General features: G+C 39.3%; 1 protein-coding gene across 1 annotated transcript; it reads right to left on the minus strand.

Annotated features, from left to right (window-relative positions):
- Nucleotides 1-11,844: 11,844 nt before the first annotated feature.
- On the minus strand, nucleotides 11,845-14,793 carry LOC138885888 (uncharacterized). The gene is made up of 2 exons (XM_070166883.1): nucleotides 14,697-14,793; nucleotides 11,845-12,374 (listed from the first exon to the last, which is right to left on the minus strand). The coding sequence occupies exons 1-2, from the start codon at nucleotides 14,791-14,793 to the stop codon at nucleotides 11,845-11,847; spliced, it is 627 nt and encodes a 208-aa protein (XP_070022984.1).
- Nucleotides 14,794-24,755: the final 9,962 nt, after the last annotated feature.

Genomic DNA, 24,755 nt, shown 5'->3' on the forward strand with positions numbered 1-24,755 from the left:
AAAAGGAGGCCTCAGTCCGAGGTAAAGCATGCTTTCATAAAGGATGAGGTAACCAAACTCCTTAAAATAGGATATATTCGGGAGGTAAAGTACCCCGAGTGGCGAGCCAACGTAGTTGTAGTTCCTAAAATAGGAAACAAACTTAGAATGTGCGTAGATTATAAGGACTTGAAAAAAGCATGTCTGAATGATTCTTTCCCATTACCCAACATCGATCGTATGATCGATGCCACATCTGGCCACGAGATACTAACTTTTCTCGACGCCTACTCCGGGTACAATTAGATTCAGATGAATCTGGGAAACCAAGAATAAACTTCGTTTATTACAAAATATGGGACTTATTGTTATAATGTAATGCCCTTCGGGCTATAAAATGTAGGAGCTATATATCAACACCTAGTTAACAAAATGTTTGAAGAACAAATAGGTAAAATAATGGATGTTTACATTAATGACATGTTGGTTAAGTCCCTCCGCGCAGAGGACCATTTGACTCATTTGTAGGAAACATTAAAAATTTTGAGAAAATATAACATGAAGCTCAACCCAGAGAAATTTGACTTTGGAGTCGGCTCAGGTAAGTTCCTCGGCTTCATGGTGTCAAATTAGGCCATTAAAATTAACCCTGATAAGATCAAGGTCATCGAGGACATCACGGTCGTGGATAGTGTGAAGACTGTGCAAAGGTTAATAGGCCGAATAGCTGATCTGGGTCGATTCATTTTGAGGTCATCAGATCGGAGTCACCGGTTCTTTTCCTTGCTAAAAAGAAAAAGGATTTCGCATGGAAAACGGAATGTCAGCAAGCCTTAGAAGAATTAAAGCGATACCTGTCGAGCCCGCGTTTGCTTCACACCCCAAAGTAGATGAAAAACTTTATATATAATTGGAAATGTTCGAGATAACGGTAAGTGGGGTGCTAGTTCGAGAAGAGCAAGGTATGAAATTTCCTATTTATTACGTAAGTCGAACTCTGGGAGATGCTGAAACTAGGTACCCTTACTTAGAAAAATTAGCACTTGCATTGATAAGTGCATCTTGAAAGCTAAAATCATATTTTCAATGCCATCATATATGTGTACTAACCACGTACACCCTTCGATATGTTTTATCTAAGCCTGAGCTATCAGTCCGATTGGCCAAATGGATCGTCGAGCTTAGCGGGTATGATATCGAATATCAACCCCGAATGGCCATCAAGTCTCAAATCTTAGCTGATTTTGTGGCCAATTATATGCCAACCCTCATACCCGAAGTGTAAAAAGAACTCCTATTGAGTTCGGGTACAACATAGGGTGTGTGGACCCTTTTCATAGACGGTGCCTCGAATGTGAAGGGGTCCGGACTTGGCATTGTCTTGAAGCCACCCACCGGTAACACCATTAGGCAATCCATCAAAACTCCAAGATTATTTAACAATGAGGCCGAGTATGAGGCCATTATTGGAGGTCTCGAGCTAGCTAAAAGCTTGGAAGCGGAAGTCATCGAGGCCAAGTGTGATTTTTTATTGGTGGTAAAACAAGTGAACAAAAGTTTTGAGGTTCGAGAGGATAGTATGCAATGGTACCTGGACAAGCTATAGGTAACTTTGCACTGCTTCAAGGAGTGGGCTCTAGATCATGTGTCTCGGGAAAAAAATAGTGAGGCCGATGCACTTTCTAATCTTGGATCCTCAGTCAAAGAAGATGACATCATCCCGGGGACCGTCTTTCAATGATTGAGGTCTGTGGTTGAAGAGGGTCATACCGAGATAAATTCAACGAGCTTAACATGGGACTGGAGGAACAAGTATATCGACTATCTGAAGAACGGAAAATTCCCATCGGACCACAAAGAATCGAGTGCCTTACGAGCTAAGGATGCTAGGTTTGCATTTGATGAAGATGGAACATTGTACCGAAGAACATTCGATGGACCATTGGAGGTATGCTTGGGGCCAGGGGACACCGATTATGTTGTATGAGAAATCCACGAAGGCACTTGTGGAAACCATTCTGGTGCTGAGTCTTTGGTTCGCAAAATTATTAGAGCAGGTTACTACTGGGATAGCATGGAAAAAAATACTAAGGAATATGTCAGGAAATGTGATAAGTATCAGCGATTTGCAACGATGATCCATAAGCCTAGAGAACAACTCCATTCAGTCCTATCCCCGTGGCCTTTCATGAAATTAGGAATGGACATAGTTGGACCCTTACCAACAGCCACAGGTAAAGCTAAATTTATTTTGTTTATGACTGATTATTTTTCTAAGTGTGTGGAAGCATAGGCCTTCAAGAAAGTCTGAGAAAAAGAAGATATTGATTTTATCTGGGACCACATCATATGTTGATTCGGGATACCTACGGAGATTGTATGTGACAATGGAAAGAAATTCATCGGCATCGAGGTAATGGAGTTCCTCGAAGCACATAAAATAAAGAGTATTTTATCGACACCGTACCACCCAACCGGAAACGGACAGGCCGAGTCAACAAAAAAACAATCAATCAGAACTTGGAGAAAAGACTGGACGATGCAGAAGGGAAATGGAGAGAAGTTTTACCCAAGGTGCTTTGGGCATATCGGACAACATTTAAGTCTAGTACGGGGCCACCCCGTTTCCCTAGTTTATGGCTACGATGCCTCATCCCTGTTGAGGTTGGAGAATGCAGCACCAGGTTTTGGCATGCATCGGTGGGGTCAAATCATGAGGCCATGAATGCTAGCCTCCAGTTATTAGATGAAAAGCGAGAAGCAGCGCTTGTTCGGATGGCCACGCAGAAGCAAAGTATCGAAAGATACTAAAATAAAAAGACCAACCTTCGACACTTTGGAATTGGGGACTTAGTTCTATGAAAGGTAACCCTCAATACTCGAGACCCAAATGAAGGGAAACTGGGACCAAATTGGGAAGAACCGTACCGAGTCCTTGGAGTTGTTCGTAAAGGATCTTCCATGGGACCTTGCTCGAATCGGGCATACGTAGAGTGTTAGCTTCTTCTATTGCCCCCTTGGAATAAGTTGGCAAAGAAAAGGAATGTCCCATTATCGCAGGCCCCGAGCTCTTCACTCGGGGCGTTCTCATTGGCTTCGGGGGTCTCCGCATTTGCCCCCTCAGGTACATTTGTTGATGGAGGAGGAACGGTCTCAACCTCCACGGGGGTATTGCCCGTATTTTTTGGGGTTCCCTTACTACGGGATGAGGTTTCCATTTCGGAGGGCTTCGCGACCTCGATTGGTTTCCTATTTTGAGGTACCAACGCCGACTCTTTGCCATCATTTTCTTCATCCGGGGATTAATGGGCCGAATCTGCGCCCGCATAAGCAAATATTTTCCACAACCTTCGAGCAGGGGTCTTCTTGTCTTGAGGGTCTTCAGGCTTCTAAACCCTTTTTCTTTTGTTGTCCTTCTCGGATTTCGGGATTGAAAACTTGGTCCATTCCCAGGGTGGGGCTGGCCTCATATCGGATACATCTTTGAGGCCTGCACAAGTGAACATGAATAAGTTGATGCCACCAACATATGAAAAGTATTTGAAACTTTGGAAAAGCACTTACCATGGTTCTTGGCCTCCCACTGACCCTTCGATAATTCGTTCCATTTGCGCTCATTATACGAGGAGGTCGCAGCCACCTTTCGTACACAGTCCTCGAGATCGGTGATAGCGAGAGGTGTCCAAGCAACAGCTGCAGAAAAGATAAAAATATTATCATGGGATGTGCAAGTTGAGTATGTATAGACATTAGGAAGAAGGGCTCTACTGACAATTGTAATCATCTTTCCAGGAACAGCATTTTGTCCCGGGGAATGACATCCGAAGTTTGTACTCTAATGAACCGGCTCATCCATCCCCGATCCTTGTCTTCGTCACTGCTGGCAAAGAACGCTTTCTTCCGGTGACGTTGCAACTTGACAAGCCCTCGAAATAGCTGGGGCCGGTACAATCGAATCATGTGGTTGAGGGTGAATTCCAAACCCTTGGCCTTTTCGGAAAAATAGCGCAGCATGATCATGATGCTCCAAAAAGAGGGGTGAATCTGGCCGACGGTGATTTCGTATGTTTTACATAAGTCATTCACCACCGGATCAAGGGGACCCAGTGTGAAGAGGTAAGTGTAAACACTTAAAAACCCCTCCATGTGGGTAGTAATGCTTTCTTCGAGACTCGGGGATCTGAATCACGACCTAATCTCCCCAACCACAATCCTTCTTCACGTCCATAAGGTGCTTCTGCGATATCAAGCTAAGATATCGAGATGCATGCTCACATTGGCCTGGGACATCGGGGGGATTTTTAATACTAAAGTCCTTCTTAATTATACAAGGGCCGGGGGTGATTTCCACAAGAGTTAGCGGCGCCACCGGTTTGGCCGGCCACGAGGTAGAAGAAGACGACGCTCTTTCCTTTTGAGGGACTGTTTCAGAAGTTTTGTCATGGTTTTGGGTTACAAAAGACGGCGAGGCCTGGTTGTTTCTGGTACTAAAAAGATGATGGTAGAAGAAAACAAAAGAGAACAGATTCAGAGATAGAGGTATGGAGGAGGTTCAGAGATGTTTGAAAATTGAAGTAAAGCTTTCTTAAAAGGTAGGAAATTATATTTATAGATGGGCGGCGACGGTTCAACAACGTTGGTGGCCGACCAATACTGGCGTGCATTTATTGTTTTGGGGAAGTGAACTGACGGGACTTTTCAGTCACTTCGAGCACCTACGTCACGAGAGTGACATCATCGTTATAGACTCCGGAGGATCAAGGTTCAAATCATTTCTTGTCAACTTATTCTAAGAAACGCGGGGACTACTGTATACTGTCAAAAACACATGCCTTCGATTTACAGGCTCGACGGTCCGTTCTATGCCTAAGTCTGGGGGAGGTCGAGTTCGAGACCAGTGGACCATGCTCGAGCTCGAAGACAGAGTGCAATGCTCTGGGATGGAAGTTCGAGGAATATCGGGGCCAAGTATGCTCGACCCCGAAATAGTACGTTATAGATTTGTATCAGAATGAGCTAGATTCCTGCCACGTTCCCAAAATCATGGCGCAAATTCCGAAATAGGATTGTACGATTCCATACTAGCGGTTAGACAATTGTACCAAGAATATTCCTTACTTTAAAATGGAAACATTCCTTATTTATGATTCCCCTATTATATAAAGGAGACTCAATCATTTGTAACATCATCTTATGATTGAGAAGAGAATATACTCTCTACTTTTTGCCTGTTGTTCATCAGAATTGTCCTTTAGCCTTATTGTTCTTACTTTGCTTTTCTTACTTAATTGTTCTTACTGCCTTAAGCCACCTCGAGGTCACTAAACTTGAGGTCACTACTGCTAAGTAACATTGGTTTGATTCATTTCTATCTTTCATTTCTAATTCATATTTCTTGATTATTAATTGGTATTGAACTAAATCACATATCTTTAAGCCATTAATCAAATTTAATTGCTACTCGTATTTTCGAGATAAACACAAAGAATTGTTAAAATGGACAAATCACTTACTTTTTGTTCTGTATTTTAAAATCATGTAGATATATTTAATTTAACATAGTCATATGTCTCGAGGTCAAACAGTTATAACCATCCAATAAGCTTTTTGATAAAATATTGAACATGGTCCCAAATAATGTATTTGCTAACTACTAGGTTACCCGATGCCTATTTTATGGAATCAATAAAATGGACGTTAGATTTGTTATTAGAATTTTTGAAAACTTTTTGGAGGAAAGCACGGAAAAGTCGTCGAAAATTTACTATTTTTCGAGAAATTAGCAACGGCGTGGAAGTGGTCGGAAACTAACTTGTCGAATTGTATTAATAGCTGTAAAGACTTGTTGAAGAGTGCTTATTCAAGAATGATTGGTATATTGAGGAGAATGCCAAGCAGGAAGGACAAATACTAAGATTAACAAGTACCATAAGCTTAAGAAATGTTAAATCATTCCAATTCCAAGGCCATAACAAAAATGCAACGCAGAATTTCAAAAAAAAAAAAAAAGGAGTTTTACATTATTCTTTCTGTTGCAGTCACATGTAATAAATAATTGTGATATTCTTGTTTTGTTCTCTTTAGGTAAGTTTAACATGAACCCATAATAGGAAGAGACCAGGAATGGTTTTTGCCAAAGCAATTACCATGTTTGCAAGGTTTATGCCATCCAAGATGCAAAAAGAAGGTTGTCACGATCCAAAATTTTTATTTCCGGGACCGTGATGGCACCTAACATTTCACTCGTTAGGCAAGACAATATTAGAGAAATTCTTAAATCAATTTTAAAATAATTCAAATAAATAAACCAATTAAATTGAAATATGAAGTTGCATAATAACCAGCATATCTAAATATAACCTGGATCTGGAGTCACAAGTACACATGCTTCTAGAGGTTCTACAAATAGAGTCTGAAATAAATACAACTGTTTCGAATAAAATGAACAGTAAATGAGGAAAGAGGGAGGGGACTTCAAGGTCTGCGGACGCCAGCAGATCTAACTCGAGTCTCCAAATGTGCTAATCCGAGCTGATGCACCTCACGTACAGCTAGGACCAGTACCAAAATCTGCACAAGAAGTGTAGATTGTAGTATGAGTACAACCGACCCAATGTACTCCATAGGTGTCGAGCCTAACCTCGACGAGGTAGTGATGAGGCTATGACAGGACACACACGCAATTAAACCTATACAAAAGAAGATATATGTGCAACATAACAACAAATAAAAATTAAACACGTATGACTGGGAGGGGATATACGAAGGGGAACATGACACGATAACTATAACAGGAATGTCAATATAAGACATTCAAGTAAATCACCAACCAATGGAAATGGATAAACATAATGAATAAAGACTGCACAACATCACAAATCGTACTTTTACTCTAAATCTCTCCATGAATCGATAAATACGGCAGGGCATTATCCTTCATGCTTTTACTCTCAATTTCTTCATGAAATGATAAATACGGCACAAAATCACCCTGCGTGCTTTAACCCTCTTCCTCACCATGTAGTATTCAATAAAAGAAGCAATAAACATCACGGTATCATCCTTCGTATTTTACCACTCTCCCTTACCATGTAGCAATGAATATAAACATTTGGGAGATAGAATAAACAAGAATAAACCTTACATCAATAACTGTTCCAAAATACCAAACCTCAAGTTCCAAAAATACTCAACCATCACAAATAGTTCAAAAATGCGGAAAGAACGATTAATTAAGTAATACACTAGTCTAAGCATGGATATCATAATCAAATAAGGCAATATATTACAAGGAAATAAGTCCCACCTGCATGTTTTAACCCAACAACAACGCATAGGTACTCGTCACCTCACATATATGTTGTACCCACACATTTAAACACGTAGCAGATAGGCAAACAAGTCCAAATCCCTCAAGTCAAGGTTAACCACGACACTTACCTCGCTCCGCAATCAACTCAAAGTTCAACCACATCTTTGACTTTCAAACAAGCCTCCGAATCAACAAATATACCAAATGATTAACCAAACGATTCAAAATAAGCCTTAGGAACTACCCACGAATGAAAGAGGTTCAATTTAGGTCATTATTGAAAAAGTCAACCCCGGGCCCACTTGGTCAATACCCGAAATTTGGACTGAAACTCGACTATCCATTAACTCTTGAGCTCGGTTATGTAATTTGTTTCAAAATTTGACCTCAATTCGAGGTCTAAATTCTAATTTTACAAAAATCTCTAATTCTATCCAAATCCCTAATTTCTACCATGAAAATCCTAGATTTAAGGTTGAAATCTTATGAAATGTAGTGGGTAATTGGAATAAAGCAGGTTAGAGTTAGTTACCAATGAATTGAGGAAGAAAAACTCTTAAAAAACATCTAAATGGTTTTTAGCGTTGAAAATTTGAAAGAATAAGCGAAATTCTTTCTAAATCAGTTTTTACCCAGCTGCGGATGTCGAAATTGTGATATTTGTTCGCAATTGTGATGTGTCACAAATACGAACTCCTCTCATAAGCCTAGTCATCGCAAATGTGATGTTTTTATTCGCAAATATGAACCCCCAGTTCTCGCAAGTGCGAAGACTGTCATGAACCATACTGAGTCGCAAATGTGGCTCTGCTTTTGCAAAAGCGGAAAAAAGCAAGTTCGCAAATGCAAACTTTTACCTTGCAAATGTGAAGATCCCCTAGCCTGCCCAGGCTCGTAAATGCAAGACAAATCTCGCAAATGCGAGGTCTCCAACAGGAACAAGAAGCAAAAAGGCATCAATTATGATTCTAAGTCAAAATTCACTTTGTGGCCTATCTGAAACTCAAACAAGCCCTCGGGGCTCCAAACCAAACATGCACACAAGTCCTAAAACCTTATACGAACTCGCTCGTGCAATCAAAACATCAATGTAAAATCTAGAACTATGAATTGGACACCAAAACAAATGAAATTTTTAATAAAACTTAAGAACTTTCATTTTAACAACCGAACGTCTGAATCACGTCAAATCACATCCATTTTGCACCAAAATTTCCAGACAAGTCACAAATGTAGTAATGGACCTATACCAAGTTCCTGAACCAAAATTAGGACCCGGTAGTAATAAAATCAAACTTCGGTCAAATTTATAATATTTTTAAATTTAAAATTTTCAACAAATTGCAATAACTTGAGCTAGGGACTTCCGAATTTGATTCCGGGCATATGCCCAAGTCCTAAATCATGATACGGACCCATCGGGACTGTCAAAACAAGGATCCATGTCCATTTGCTCAAAACATTGACCGAAGTCAACTCAATTGAATTTTTAAGGCACAAATTAACATTTTAATCAGTTTTTCACATACAAGCCTTCCTGAAACAGACACAGATTGTGCACGCAAATCAAGGAATGCTAAAGAAGCTATTTGAGGTTTCAAAACATAGAATTATAAGATAAAACTCTAGAGAACCTATCGGGTCATCACATTCTCCACATGTAAAACAAACGTTCGTCCTCAAACAGAAGTAGAAAAGTACCTGGACTAGTGAAAAGGTGTGTATATCTACTTCACATGTCCGACTCGGACTCCTAAGTGGCTGCCTCGATCACCTGACCTTTCTACTGCACTCGAACTGAAGGATACCTCTTTTATCTCAACTATCGGACCTTCCGGGCTAGAATAGCCAATGGCTCCTTCTCATTAGTCAAATCCTGGTCCAATTGGACTAAACTAAAATCTAACACGTGGGACGAATCATCGTGATCCTTCTAGAGCATAGACACATAGAACACTGGATGGACTACTGATAAACTAGGTGGAAATGCGAGCTTGTAAGCCACATCACTCACTCTCTGAAGAATCTCAGAGGATCTGATATACTTAGGGCTCGACTTGCCATTCTTTACGAACCTCATCAGACCCTTCATGGGTGACACTCGAAGCTATACCCTCTCTCTGACCATGAATGCAACATCACGAACTCTATGGTTGGCATAACTCTTCTGCCTACACTGAGATGTGCGAAGTCGATCCTGAAAAATCTTGAACTTATCCAAGGCATCATGTACCAAATCTGTACCCAATGACCGAGCCTCCCCCAGCCCGAACCATCCAACTGACGATCGACATTGCCTCCCATATAATGCCTCATAGGGAGCCATCTGAATGCTTGAATAGTAGCTGTTATTGTAGGCAAAATCCAAAAATGCCAAGAATTGATCCCAAGAACCCTCGAAATCTATAACACAAGCGCGAAGCATATCCTTCAATATCTGAATAGTGCACTCGGACTGTCCGTCCATCTGAGTATTAAATGTTGTGCTCAACTCAACCTGTGTGATCAACTCATGTTGTAGTGCCCTCCAGAAGTGCGAGATGAACTGCGTACCTCGATAAGAAATGATAGACACGGGCACATTGTGAAGACGGACGATCTCGCAAATGTAGATCTCAGCTAACCGCTCTAAAGAATAGGTAACTGCCACATGAATGAAATGTGCTGACTTGGTTAGCCTACCCACAATGACCCATACCGCATCGAACTTCTTCTAAGTCCATAGGAGTCCAACAACAAAATCCATAGTGATACGCTCCCACTTCCACTCAAGAATCTCTAACTTCTTAAGCAAACCACCAGGTTTCTGATGCTCGTACTTTACTTGCTGACTATTTAGACACCGAGCTACATATGCAACTATATCCTTCTTCATCCTTCTCCACCAATAATGCTGCTGCAAGTCCTGATACATCTTGGCAACACCCGAATGAATAGAGTACCGGGAACTATGGGTCTCCTCAAGAATCAACTCACGAAGTCCATCTACATTGGGCACACAAATACGACCATGCATCCTCAAAACCCCATCATCTCCAATAGTAACCTTCTTGGAACCACCATGCTGCACTGTGTCCCTAAGGAAAAGCAAATGAGAATCATTATACTGCCGCTCGCTGATACGATCATACAAGAAAGACCGAGTGACTGTGCAAGCTAGAACACGACTGGGCTCTAAAATATCTAACCTCAAAAACTAATTGGCCAAAGCCAAAACATTTGATGCAAGTGGTCTCTCACAAACTAGAGTGTACGCAAGGCTACCCATACTCACAGCCTTTCTAGTCAAGGCATCGACCACCACATTGGCCTTCCCAGGGTGATACAAAATGGTGATATCATAGCCTTTCAACAGCTCGAACCACCTCCTCTACTTCAAGTTGAAATCCTTTTGCTTTAACAAATACTATAGACCCCGATGATTCGTGAATACCTCGCACGACATGCTGTAAAGATAGTGCCTCCAAATATTCAGCATGAACAATGGTTGTCAACTCTAAGTCATGAACATGGTAATTCATCTCATGAACCTTCAACTGTCGTGGCACATATGCGACCACCCTGCCATCCTACATCAATACTGCACCATGCCCAATACAAGATGTATCATAGTACACCGTGTAAGATCCTGAACATGTGGGAAACACCAACAGTGGAACCGTAGTCGAAGTAGTCTTGAGCTTCTGAAAGCTCAACTCACACTTGCCTAACCATTTCAACGGGGCACCATTATGGGTCAATCTAGTCAATAGGGCTGCAATAGACGAAAACCCCTCCACGAACTGACAGTAATAACCCGCCAAACCTAGGAAACTTTGGATCTCTATAGCTGAAGTGGGTCTAGGCTAGCTCTGCACTGCCTCAATCTTTTGAGGATGCACCTTATTGCCGATACGACGTGCCCCAAGACAACGATTGAGTCTAACCAAAACTCGTACTTTGAAAACTTGGCATATAACTGTCTATCTCTCAAAGACAATATGAAGATGTTGTTCGTGCTCCTCTCGACTAGGGGAGTAGATCAAGATATCATCAATAAATACAATCACGAAGGAATCCAAGTAGGGCTTGAACACCCAGTTCATCAAATCCATAAATGTTGCCGGGGCATTTTTCAACCCAAATGACATCACTAGAAACTCACAATACCCATACCAATTCCAAAAAGCTATCTTAGGACCATCACATGCCATAATCTTCAACTAATGGTAGCCAGACCTCAAATAAATCTTCAAAAACACCTTGGCACCCTGAAGATGATCAAATAAGTCATTAATCCTCGGCAATGGATATTTCTTCTTAATGGTGACTTTGTTCAAATGTCGGTAATCTATGCACATCCTCATCGATCTATCTTTCTTCTTCATGAGGAACATGGGTGCACCCTAGGGCGAGACACTAGGTCAAATGAAGCATTTCTTAAGCAAATCTTGCAACTGGTCCTTCAATTCTTTAAACTCTAGCGGGGCCATACGGTATGGCGAAATAGGGATGGGTTGAGTGCCCGAAGCCAAATCAATACAGAAGTCAATATCTCTATCGGGTGGCATCCCTCAGAGATCTACAGGAAACACTTCTGGAAACTCACAAACAACTGGTACTGAATCCATGAAAGAATCCTCTTCACTAGAATCACGGACACAATCCAAATAAGCTAGACACCCCTTCTCGACCATACGTCGAGCATTCACATAAGATATAACCCTACTAGGAGAATGCCCAGGAGTTCCCCTCCACTCTAACCGAGGCAACCCCGGAAAGGCCAAGGTCAGCATCTTGGCGTGACAATCCAATATGGCATGATAAGGTGGCAACCAATCCATACCCAAGATAATATCAAAATCCACCATATCGAGTTGTAGGAGATCTACGCTAGTGTCAAGAGTCCCAATAATAACCGCACACGAGCGATAAACACGATCTACTATAATAGAATCTCCTACAGGTGTGGACACATACACATGAGCACTCAAAGAATCACGAGGCATACCCAGATATGAAGCAAAATAGGATGACAGGTATGAATAAGTAGAGCCCGAATAAAATGGAATTGAAGCATCTCTATGGCAAACTGGAACAATACCTGTTATAATAACATCAGATGACTCAATCTTAGGCCTGGTTAGGAAAGAATAATATAGGGGCTGGCCCAGCCACTCTAAGCCATGTCTCTGGAACGGCTTCTATCTGGCTGGCCCCCACCTCTAACGGCCTGACCTCCATCTCTAACAACATCAAATCTACCTCTAGCTGCTTGACCTCTGCCTCTAGCTGGCTAAACAGACGGTGAAGTAACCTGTCACGACCCAGAATCCACTAGTTGTGATGACATCTAATCTAACCCGCTAGGTAAGTCAATTAACAATTATCTATTTCCAATTAAATTGATAAAACAATTAAATGGAAGAAATTATCTGTAACTTATACATTTCCCAAGGACTGGTACTATAAATTATGAGCTTCTACGAATGAGCTTACAAAGCTGATATGAAGAAAATACATCTTCTCTTTGAAAAGTACATAAAAAGAGTTTTATAAAACTAAGGCTACCATGAACAAGAGGCAGCTACAAGAGGGACATAGGTACATCTTCAAATCCAGCAACCATCGAACACTGCAACAATAACAGCCAACATTTTCATGCAATATGCAAAAGTGCAGTATCAGTACAACCGACCCCATGTACTGGCAAGTAAAAAACCTAACCTTAAAATGAAAGTAGTGACGGGCTGGAACATAGGTTGGATCCAATCGCAGTTCATAACAATGTAGAGCATATAAATAAGGAAGTAACTCAGACATAAAATGCTCGGGTTTTTCACAATATTTCGAAAATAGTTCCATTTTTTCAAGAATATCAGTGAAAATCCAAATCTTTAAATATGAGATAGTTTGATAACTGCAATTTTTTCAATAATCCTTTCCACAATAAATAAGATGTTTCATTTTTCTTTCCAGAAAGCAAGTGTGAAATACCTCTTTATGACCATATATCAATGTGTGTTGAAAGTCATGAATAATGTACTACCGTACAACATGAGGAAAAATGCATCTCTATGCATGTATGCCATGTGTGCATGCCACAATGCCATGTATTTCAGAGATGAATCATGTACTCACACTCTCAGAGCACTCAATCCCACTCAATCTTCCCAGTCTCTCAATCCTCATAGTCACTCAGTCCTCCCAATCACTCGGCACTCGCACTCAATAGGTACTTATGCTCACTAGAGGTGTGTATAGACTCTAGAGAGGATCCTTCAGCCCAAGCGCTATATCAAGCCAATCATGGCATAAATCAATGAAACATGTTGCGGTGTGCAGCCCAATCTCATAAATATCCTCACAATCAGGTCATCGGCCTCACTCAGTCATCAATCTCTCCAGTCTCTGGGGCTCTCAATGACGTGAAATAACAGCCGAAAATAATGATGTGATGTATCAATAAATAGTAACAGAGACTGAGATATGATATGCATATGACTGATTATGTAGTGCAATGAAAGCATATAGCTCAATAGCAGGAATGGCCTCAGTGGGTCCCAACAGGTGTCTAACATGGATCATAGCTCAATAGCTCAAGTACGTAGAAGTTTCATGATTTCAGGCAAGGTCAGGTAACTACATAGCGCCACAGAAATAACAGAGTAACAATTCACACGGTGCACGCCCACACGCCCGTCACCTAGTATGTGTGTCATCTCAACACCAATCACATAGCACAAAATTCGGGGTTTCATACCCTCAGTACTAAGTTTAAAAGAGTTACTTAACTCGAACAAGTCAATTCCAATACCGAATAAGCCAAGCGATACTCCAAAAATTCCATCTTGCACGTTTTGACCTTCGACGTCTCGAAATTAACCTAAAACAACTCAAATACATCAAACAATGCTAAACGAACCAATTCAAATTGAAAAAGGTTGAATATTTAATCAAAAGCGCAAAATCGGCAAAAAAGTCCAACCCAGGCCTGCACCTCAAAACGTAAAAAAACTCACAAAATCCGATAACTCATTCAATTATGAGTCCAACCATACTAACTTCATCCAATTCCGACTCTGAATCGATGCTCAAAATACAATTACTTACTTTAGAAATGTTTTTGATAAAAATCCCCAATTCTCCAATCAAAATATGGATAATTTCAAAAATGAACTTCTGTGATCATATTAATACAAAAATTGTAGTTAGATGCTGACTCCCATGAAAAGAGGAGAAAAACACCGTAAAAATCACCTCAATAGGAGCACTAGAACTCAAGATATGCTTAAAATATCAAAAGAACCTAGTTTGATTTTTTTAGGATTTTCGCTTTTGCGAGAAAAACTCCGCATCTGCGCAATTCGAACTGTCATTTCCGCTTTAGACCATTTTTTGCACCCATGGGGTCGTAGATGCAGACCCAACTTTGCATCTGCGAAAACACCAGCACCAACTGTCTTCTCCGACACTAAAATAAGCATAACTTCCTCATATGATGTCCAGATTCGACGATTCATTTTGCTATGGCTCCGTAATTACAATATAGATCTAATGCTACAATCAAAACATAAATTTGAGCTTATTTGCTTAGTGTGGTACCATTTATTCTTGAAATAATGACGTCGACACATCAAAAACGAGTGCAACACAACCCGAACCTATACGAAACTCACCCGAGCCCCTTGAGACCTCGTTCAAACACACCAAAATGTCCCATATCATAATACGGACCTATTCGAGGCTTTAAAGCGCACATAACAACATCTATTGAAGAATGACACCTCAATTCAAAATAAATGAACTTGAAACTTCAAACTTTCACAACCGATGTCGAAACCTATCAAATCACGTCCGACTTACCTCAAAATTTTGCACACAAGTAACATTTGACATTACAGACCTGCTCCAATTTCCGGAATCATAATCTGACCCCGATATCAAAAAGTCCACGCCCGGTCAAAATTTCCAAAATTCCAACTTTTGCCATTTTAAGCCAAATTCTACTACGGACCTCCAAATCACAATTTGTACGCGCTCCTAATTCTAAAATCACCCAACGGAACTAACGGAACCATCAGAAATCCAATCTGAGGTCAAATACTAAAAAGTCAAACTTGGTCAAACCTTAAAAATTTAAAGCTTCTAGCTGAGAATCATTCTTCCAAATCAATTTCGAATAACCTGAATGAACACCGAGGATTCACATAAGTTATAATACATCATACGGAGCTACTCATGCCCGAAAACTACCGATAAAGGTGCAATTGCTCAGAATGACTAGTCGGGTCGTTACATCCTCACACACTTTAACATACGTTCGTCCTCGAACGTGCCCAGAGCTGTTCTCAAAGCCATCAAACCGCCGTGTAATCTTACCATACACATACCCCGGGGTGATCCCATGTCCCCCTATTCCATATAGGTATGATAATACAACATGACTGAAATTTCTTAATCCAACCTAGCCTATAAGTCTTAGAACCCAATTTCCAACATCCAAAATTTTCTATAAGATCAGAATCTCGCATCTACACAATGTATAAGTCTGAACAAGTTGTATCAAGCCATATCATATGATATACCTCAAAACTCAAATACTCATAGTGATAATGTCTAATCATAGTAGCTACTCAAAATAACCCAATGCCAGTAATAAACCTCTTATCAAACAAAGTCTCATTCTAACACCTTCTTATACTACCAATGATGAAAGAAATGCGCAAAAACTCATAACCATTCGTCAGATCAACAAGTCATGGAGTTCCCTCTCCTTCGACAAGGACTATAGCAAATTTCTAAGCCGACTTTCGATATTATTCTTCCAACCATGCTGTAATCCATTTCGATAGTATTCATTCTAGGTCCAACGACCCCATCTCATCCAACACGACCACTCTAGTGACATGACACACCAATACAATCTAAAGCCACAACTCGTGTAGTCCGTGCACCAATAAGCAACATTCGAAATATACTCAGTCATGGAAAATGATTCAGACGTCTGAACTCTCTCGCAAGCTTAACAGGCATCGCTACAACGCAATGCTAAGAACCTATCACACGCCGTATAACCAAAACACACGAATCTAACACAAAGAATCATATCTCAACATAACTTCGCTATAATGCATGACCCATTCAAATGTTGGTCCATATTATATACCCCGATCCACCCTGCTTAAAATCAATAACCTCACAAATATTTATATCAAGCACCCAAAGTGCACTTCCATAACCACGGAGAAATAAATGACACAACACCATACAAAACCTGGAAGGGCATAACAAATATGCCATCAACTAAGCAATACCCAATACTTTTCTCACTCAAATTCCGCTATAAAACCCCAATAGAACTGCACCATATGTGCATGGAACCAACAAATCATAGCTCCTTGTAGTATAGAAGAGTAACTCATAGATCATTTCAGAATATGAATAAGCTCAACAACAACCGAATGGCACATCCCTCAACAATAGCAGTATAGAGCCAACCAATGGACCCCCAAATCAACTCTAGTCATCCACAAATAGATAAATAACCCTCCGAAAATCTACAATAACTGAATCATAACACATACTATCATCTGGCTAGCTTCGGCCATAACTTCACAGCCCATAACCATGAAATAATCTACTCATGAGAACTCCCAGTCTCCAAATCCATAGAGCACACGAATCACTATATCTGATCCCAGCTCCACCGCCCAAATATCTAACACATCTCTCATACCCTATCATCCCGCGAGAAACATTCTAAAATTCATCCGTGTCATATGGCAAAATTTGAATATAAACAGTCGATCAACTAGGCGAGTGCCGCAATACCAATAAAGTATCCATAAATCAAAACACATTGCCCATTCTAAAATGTATACTTTCATTAAGCCATACGAAATAGTAATGTCATTTACCTAGTCATCTTGAACCGTCTATGCTGCCTAAGAATTTATGTCCTTCCCTTCAAAATCGAATCGTGACCTTGCACATGCCAATATCGATCCCACACAACACACTGCATATACCATTCCATCATATGAAAAATACGAGAATTTCATAATCCACTCTGAGTCACAAGCAACTACATACTCAATTAGACAAGAACTTTCCATTTGATTTTATCTTGAGAAAATCACTATAAATCACATGCTCCTCATTCCAGTAGGAAATATACTCCTCGAAGTGTGGTAGAAACTATTGAGATCTCTTTGAAACCCATTTGCACATGATTAAGCCATCAGAACTAAATCTCTCTAACTAAACCAAGCTACGCCCAAGAAACACCTGTAGAAACCCACCACATCATAAGCCTCCAAAGAACCAAGTATATCCATTACCATGCCGATCCAACCTACTACCAAGCTATCCTATTTCTCTGAGTCCCTTCTGAATTACTTTCAAATTGATACTTCTCCTCGCCATGATACCATAATCCTCAACCAATACTCACCACACGAGATCCTAGCATAAAACCACACTGCCCTTGTCACGACCCAAACCGAAGGGTCACAACGGGCACCCAGAGCCTTACTTAATCGAGTACCAATGTAACATATCTTTTCATATCATACTATCATAGATAACTGAGCCAGAGAGGTTCCATGAAATAGGTAGAATCTAACATATAATACCAACTTATACATAAGATATATGGGCCTCTAAGACCACAATAACCATTCGTACATTGAACATAGGCCAACAAGGCCATGCATTCTTTTACGTAAATGACATTTGTCTACAAGCCTCTAAGGATACATAATTGTCATAAAGGTCGGGACAGAGCCCCGCCATACCAAACAACACACATCTAAATCATACTAACCAAACAAGACACTCCGAAGCAAATGGAGTGTACCAACATCTTTCGCTAAGCTAATCGCCTAATTGGAGGACTCTCAACCTGTGTATCGGGACATGCAGGCATGAAACGCAGCATCCCCAAGAAAAAAGGGACGTCATTACAAATAATGTACTGAGTATATAAGGAATGAAAATCAGTAACGATAGACATGAGAGAATCATGGAGTAAAAGACTCAATATGTATATCTGAATAGCTTTGTAAATCATTTAATATAATAATGTCATGCATATGCGTATAAATGTCATACCATGCATGGGTATATGCGTTCATAACATCATCAATCCTCTGAGGGCACCCTATCATATCATCTCGACTAATATGGGCAAATAATCAACGTATACCAGCTGATAAGGTGGTGCGTATATAACACCGTAACCTTTTCCCGTATCCCATATATATATATATATATATATATATATATATATATATATATATATATATATATATATATATATATATGTGTATATAATGCCATATGGTCATGGGTCAATGTAAATGAATGCAATGCATGAGAAGTACGTCAATAAAATCTTTCGGAGTGTCATAAGACCATTATACCTTTGATTAATATCATGAAATAAACTTTGTCAACTTACATATTTTTTAGACCCATGAACAGATGATCGAATAATATGACACACGGGGAATCGAGAACATAAGTAACGCTAGTATTTCTATGAATAGAGTCAATTATGGAAATTGTGCATTTGCTCGTTTTGTTTGTGTCATATATATCATGCCAAAAAGAAAGAAGGGATAGACTTAACATACCTAAACCATTCTCTTTTGCAAAAACACATAACGGATGATCGAAGTAGGGAAGAATCCATATGATATTCTTGAGAAAGATTGTAATGGGCCTTCTTTGACTTAGCATTTCACGTTGGACCTTGTAGTATTTCAGAGAAATCTCACGTTGGACATTGCCATTTCTCTTTTAATAATGTAGGAATGTTATTTTACTTAATCTTAGAAAAGTCCTACACCTTATTAATAGATAGACCAAGCCTTCTTACGTGTAAACAAGATATCATTTTGTCTTATGACTCATTTGGTGTATTTTTCCACTTTGGCTTAGTTTATGCCATGTGGCAACCCCAAAAATATACTTATCCATTTATTATCATAATTATCTCCACAATTAATTAATTATCCATATAATTAAAAATTATCTCAAATTACTTAGGATACTACACACTTCTAACACACCTTACTATCATGGTCATGTGTTACCTTGTATGGTACTAGATCATAAGTATCAGGTATTTTAGCTCGGTCCATATTTTATCCCAAAATATCAAACTTCAACTAAACTTCATGATTTGCTTACCCTCTTATCTTCACGAATTTATTCATCAATTGTTTGAAATAGCATAATGCTTATAATCTCAAAATAATCCCATTCCCGAACTTATGTGGATTAACATACGATGAAACTTTAACATACGAAAATGCGGGATGTACCATCTCATTTCCGAGCTTCTATCAATTTACTTATGGCGTACTTTCACGTAGAAAAACACGGGATGTAACATCATTCCCCCTTTTGAAATATTCGACCTCAAATGTTGACTGATGCACTTATCATTCTCATAACCCATAGCTCTTGTGAATACTTTAATACTCTTCTTGCCATTTAGGCAACCGTTCTTTGAATAAATCAAAAGGCCAGGGTATTCCCCCCCTTTAGGCCTCTTTCTCACACGATGACTTGTGGTCGGAATCCTTCCAATCTCGTAACTATTGCTACCTTCTATCGTGAAGCCTGTACGACTTTTTCCTTGTAAGTGTTCCTATGCGACTCTTCTATCCTTTTTCCTCCATATTTTAGCCAATCTCTAAGCCTCACTTTGTAAACATATACAAAGCTTAATAAGATGTTCCTCTAGGCATCTATAGGTATACTGAAGTTCTTTGCTTGGTACTTTGTCAAACTTACGAATATTATTATATCTTATTTCATAGACCTGGTTATCCATCCGTATCACTTTACTGCATTAAGGTAGGTCATATTATACTATAACTCTTACTTCGTTTTAGCGTTACGGAGGTTTGCTACCAAACTCCAAGCTAATTTTGTTGCTTCTTATCATAGATGTATAAACCCGAGTCATTCATTGCTTCTTTATTACTGTTCATCTAAAGGATGGAATCCTTATCTCCTTTCATATGTAGGAACTTTATCCATCTATTTTTGATTTACCTAAATATTGATCTACAATCTTCTACTGATAACTTGAAACCTCTTACATCATCAATAGGGTTCACGTTGCATCGAGGAACATCTGGAGTACTTTCCATAACCGTATTTCATAGCTTCCCAAAGTGATTCACCTTACATGTGTGCTTCAATCCTGTACAATTCATGAAATCCCCCTTTTTTTACAATCGTTACTCAATCGAAGTCCCAAACGTCCTCCCTTATTTATCATAACTACATCCCCATTCTCTTACTAGGGTAGGATTCCATCTATTCTAAATGCTACTAGTCTTAGATTCCTTTGAGTTCATTCAGGCTATATTGAGCTTTCTATAAATTTAGAAAAACCATCAGCTCTTTTGTTTGCTTGGGCTTAATTCCGAGGACTTATCCATTTCTCGTCACCTTCTTATTCGCCCTTTCTTGTCCTTACTCCTGTCTTCTTAAAACCTTGTCGCTTTACCATATTTTAGCTTGAGACCTATACATGTCTATTTATACTACTCGCAACCTTCCTTCAACTTGCTTGCACCATAGATTTCCTTATGTTTTTCTGGAAAATCAAGCGAGACATCACACCGTCTCAAACTCTGCTTTACTCTTTGTACTAGACCTCTCGATACCTAGAAATCATAGGCTGGAAGATATGCTACTGACAACGCTATAATCATTCCTGGATACTGAGTCTCAGTGTTTTTGGCCTTCTATCTAAAGTATGGACTATTCACAACCTTCTGCATTTGAGTATCTCGTATGTTGTTCACCTTTACCTTACTTGACTTAAAATCTTGCATCGTATCTTCTATCTTTTTCATGACCTTTCTCCTATATAGGTATAATTCACATCCATAATTTGAAGCTCTATTATAATACTTGCACATCTGGTGTATACACAATTCGGTGGAAGATTCATACTGATTTCTTGTGAGGCGGGTACTCCTCTAACTGACTTTATCGTAGACCATTATAGAATATGGCTATTATACTATCTCTCTTGCACCTTTGATATTAAGAGTGATCTTGCAATGTTCTCAATCACGATTTCTATAATTTTGTGGGTCCAATAATCAGAATCCTGATTTACTTCGTTGTTGTAGCTCTTTTAGTTTCCTCTTTCTTCTAATCATCCTTTATGTAGGCTTAATCTATCTTCCGATCTATGACTCACAGTATTATTCATTACTTTAGACTTACAAGGATGTTATGGAATATTCAGGATACAATCTTCTAACAATTAAATCCTTTATTTACGAACTGCGCTCAATTCTTCCTTTTAACTTATACCAAAATCTTCTACGGCTGTATGATTGTCAACATATATGTTGTATGGATAATATTCCAAAATCTTAAGTGCGTTCATAACGTAACTAACTCTGGATCATTGATCGAATAATTCCTTTCGTTCCTTCTCAACTTTCTTTAATCGTAGGCAATTACTTTTCCTGGTCTTTCTAAACCCTTGTTGCTGCATACTTAGCTTATCTTAGTTCTCATGCACGCCGGAGTATTCGCTTATTCATATGATCTCGAATATTACTTTTGATTTTACTTCCTGTTTATTAGCCATAGTAGGTTCCACTTTCTTATGGAGTGCATACAATGTTGTAGTGAGACTGTTTTTACATGACCATTTCTTCTTCAAGTTACTATGTTTAGGTTGAAACCTTCTTTCTTATTTCCTCAGCTAGACTTTCAATATAGTACTTAGGGAGGATCCTCTGACTCTTGTAGAGCTGCGAGCTTATTACATCGCATACTTGTCAGAATTTTTAATGTCATTTCTCGCCTATAATTATCCGTAGTTATTTACCTCCACGCCCTTGTGCTTGTAGGTTTGCTTCTGAACTGATATTTTGATTGTCTTCCCAATGACATTTTCTTTTATTTCTGTAATACTTATACGGTGCCTTTTTAACTTCCACAACTCCTATATGAATATATATCAAGGATCACGATGTCATAACTACGAGGCTGAATTGGTTTTACTATGTTTATCTTGCACGATCTATTGATTTATCTATATCTTCTTGTCTAACCATAACTAGGCTCTTCCTGAATCAGCTGCCAAATGCTCGTTGGCCCATTCTCATATAAATACTCTACATAAACTTTCTTGGGTTATTTCCTTTGTCTTAACTTACCTCTCACACTGGCTCTTTTTTTATATCAATAACATCCCGGGTCTGAACCCTTACTCCCTCTCCTTTACATCGTGCTTGCATAATGTTCTGGAATTGTAGCATATCTGTAGGATTTGGATAAGTGCAATCTCATTTTTATTGCATTCGTCCGTTACCATTTCATAATTACTAGAATCACTTAATTTTGATTTAATGCCACATCACTCTATATTCCCCCTTTTAGGGGAGTACTAAGATCTAGAGCTACGCCGATTTACCTATAGATGTTTTACCTCTTTACCATTCCTTACTAACCAGGGTGACAATTAGTGTACCGACACATACAGTCCCTTAAGCTTAACTTTGCTCACATTGCTTGCTTTAGGGAAGCGTCTTCCTGAATAACCATTTTCTAAATTTCTCATGAATCTTCTTTTGTGGTCCATTCTATTATCGCTGGAACGCAATATGAAGTTCTCATGATTCCGACCATCATCAATCACTCAGTCCCTAATTCATGTTTAGTTTATCTTTTTCATCAGTCTATACTGTCCATATTAATTTTTATTACTCTAGGGTATAACTTTTTCTTCTAGTAATCATGTTAGCGTTGCAAACTTATTTCTTGAAATAAGGATATGACTTTAGGGCCTATACTCCTTTGTTCTCTCAAGGCTTGTCACCACTCGTCTTTTCCTTCATTTGACTATAGACTCTGTAATACTGTAATCTTTTTGATCTACTATTGTCATCCATGTATCACATTTTACTCATAATGCTTCATTAAATCTCTTCTTATTTCCCTGCTAACATTTCTGTCTATCACTTTATTCTGAAAACTTTAACAAGATGTTCTTTTGCTTTTTGCTACCCTTGCTCCATCCACTGGCTCTTCGGATTGCTTAACGTTCTCACTCTACTAGGGATGGGAGCCACACTTAGGTAATATTTATCCCTTCAAGGCATCCAGTGCCTATCTTTGTAGTACTCATATCTAGCTTTACTACTTTAGAGTGCATCATATAGATGTCTCACAAAGAGATTTATTAGCACTTTTGCAATATCATTCGGAAACGTCAACTAATACAAACAATTCATCCACCATTTTGTGTTAATCTAACCCTAGCCAAATTCTGATATCCCGTCCTTCTTTTAAACCATATATATCAGCTCCTATAGGACATAACTGAGATCGGTGTGTCCAATTGTACATACCTCTATTATTGTTGAAGGTAACTGAAAAGGCTTATTTTTCTCTGCCTGAGACGTAAATACTGTTAACCTTCATTAACTGTGCGCCTCGTACCCTTCTTCATCTTGCTTATTTTGCTTGTTGAAACTTGTATTTATCTTGTGAATCTCTCATTGTCTTTTCCCATAAATGTGGATAGATATTCTTGCCTTAAGGCTCATTATCAAGAGGCTTATATGTCTTAGTACACATATGATCTACTAAAGACCTTACATTTACTTATCATAAGCATCATAAAAAATCAAGTTCCTCTGACTCAACTCTTTCACAACTATATCTCTTACCAACCGTCTTTCTGGATGTAGGCATCGTCGTATTATGAATAAGCTAGAGGTTAGGAAATAGAGTTCTTACAACTGAGCTCTACCACACGATCTAGAGTAACAAGAAAGAGTGACAGTCTTAAATGCCCTGTAGCCTCCTGTTTATAAGTGTGGTGCACAACACACCCAGAAACAAGACTCTACTAGACAGAGTTTGTAGATTCCCTAGGATAGAACTGCTCTGATACCACTTTTGTCATGACCCAAACGAAGGGTCACGACGGGCACCCGGTGCCTTACTCAACCGAGTACCAATGTAACATATCTTTTCGTATCATACTATCATAGATAACTGAGCCAGAGAGGTTCCATGAAATAGGTAGAATCTAACATATAATACCAACTTATACATAAGATATATGGGCCTCTAAGACCACAATAACCATTCGTACATTGAACATAGGCCAACAAGGTCATGCATTCTTTTACGTAAATGACATTTGTCTACAAGCCTCTAAGGATACATAATTGTCATAAAGGTCGGGACAGAGCCCCGCCATACCAAATAACACACATCTAAATCATACTAACCAAACAAGACACTCTGAAGCAAATGGAGTGTACCAACATCTTTCGCTAAGCTAATCGCCTAATTGGAGCACTCTCAACCTGTGTATCGGGACATGCAGGCATGAAACGCAGCATCCCCAAGAAAAATGGGACGTCATTACAAATAATGTACTGAGTATATAAGGAATGAAAATCGATAACAATAGACCTGA

Source organism: Nicotiana sylvestris, chromosome 2, assembly GCF_000393655.2.
Source record: "Nicotiana sylvestris chromosome 2, ASM39365v2, whole genome shotgun sequence".
NCBI classification, from domain to species: domain Eukaryota; kingdom Viridiplantae; phylum Streptophyta; class Magnoliopsida; order Solanales; family Solanaceae; genus Nicotiana; species Nicotiana sylvestris.

Excerpts from the sequence above, each read along its gene's own strand:
- LOC138885888 (XM_070166883.1), bottom strand. The coding sequence starts at position 14,793 with ATGAATCGTCGAATCTGGACATCATATGAGGAAGTTATGCTTATTTTA. Across the intron at positions 12,375-14,696 it reads TTTCGCAGATGCAAAGTTGG|GTATTGTTCCAGTTTGCCAT; the intron begins GTCTGCATCTAC and ends TTATTATAACAG.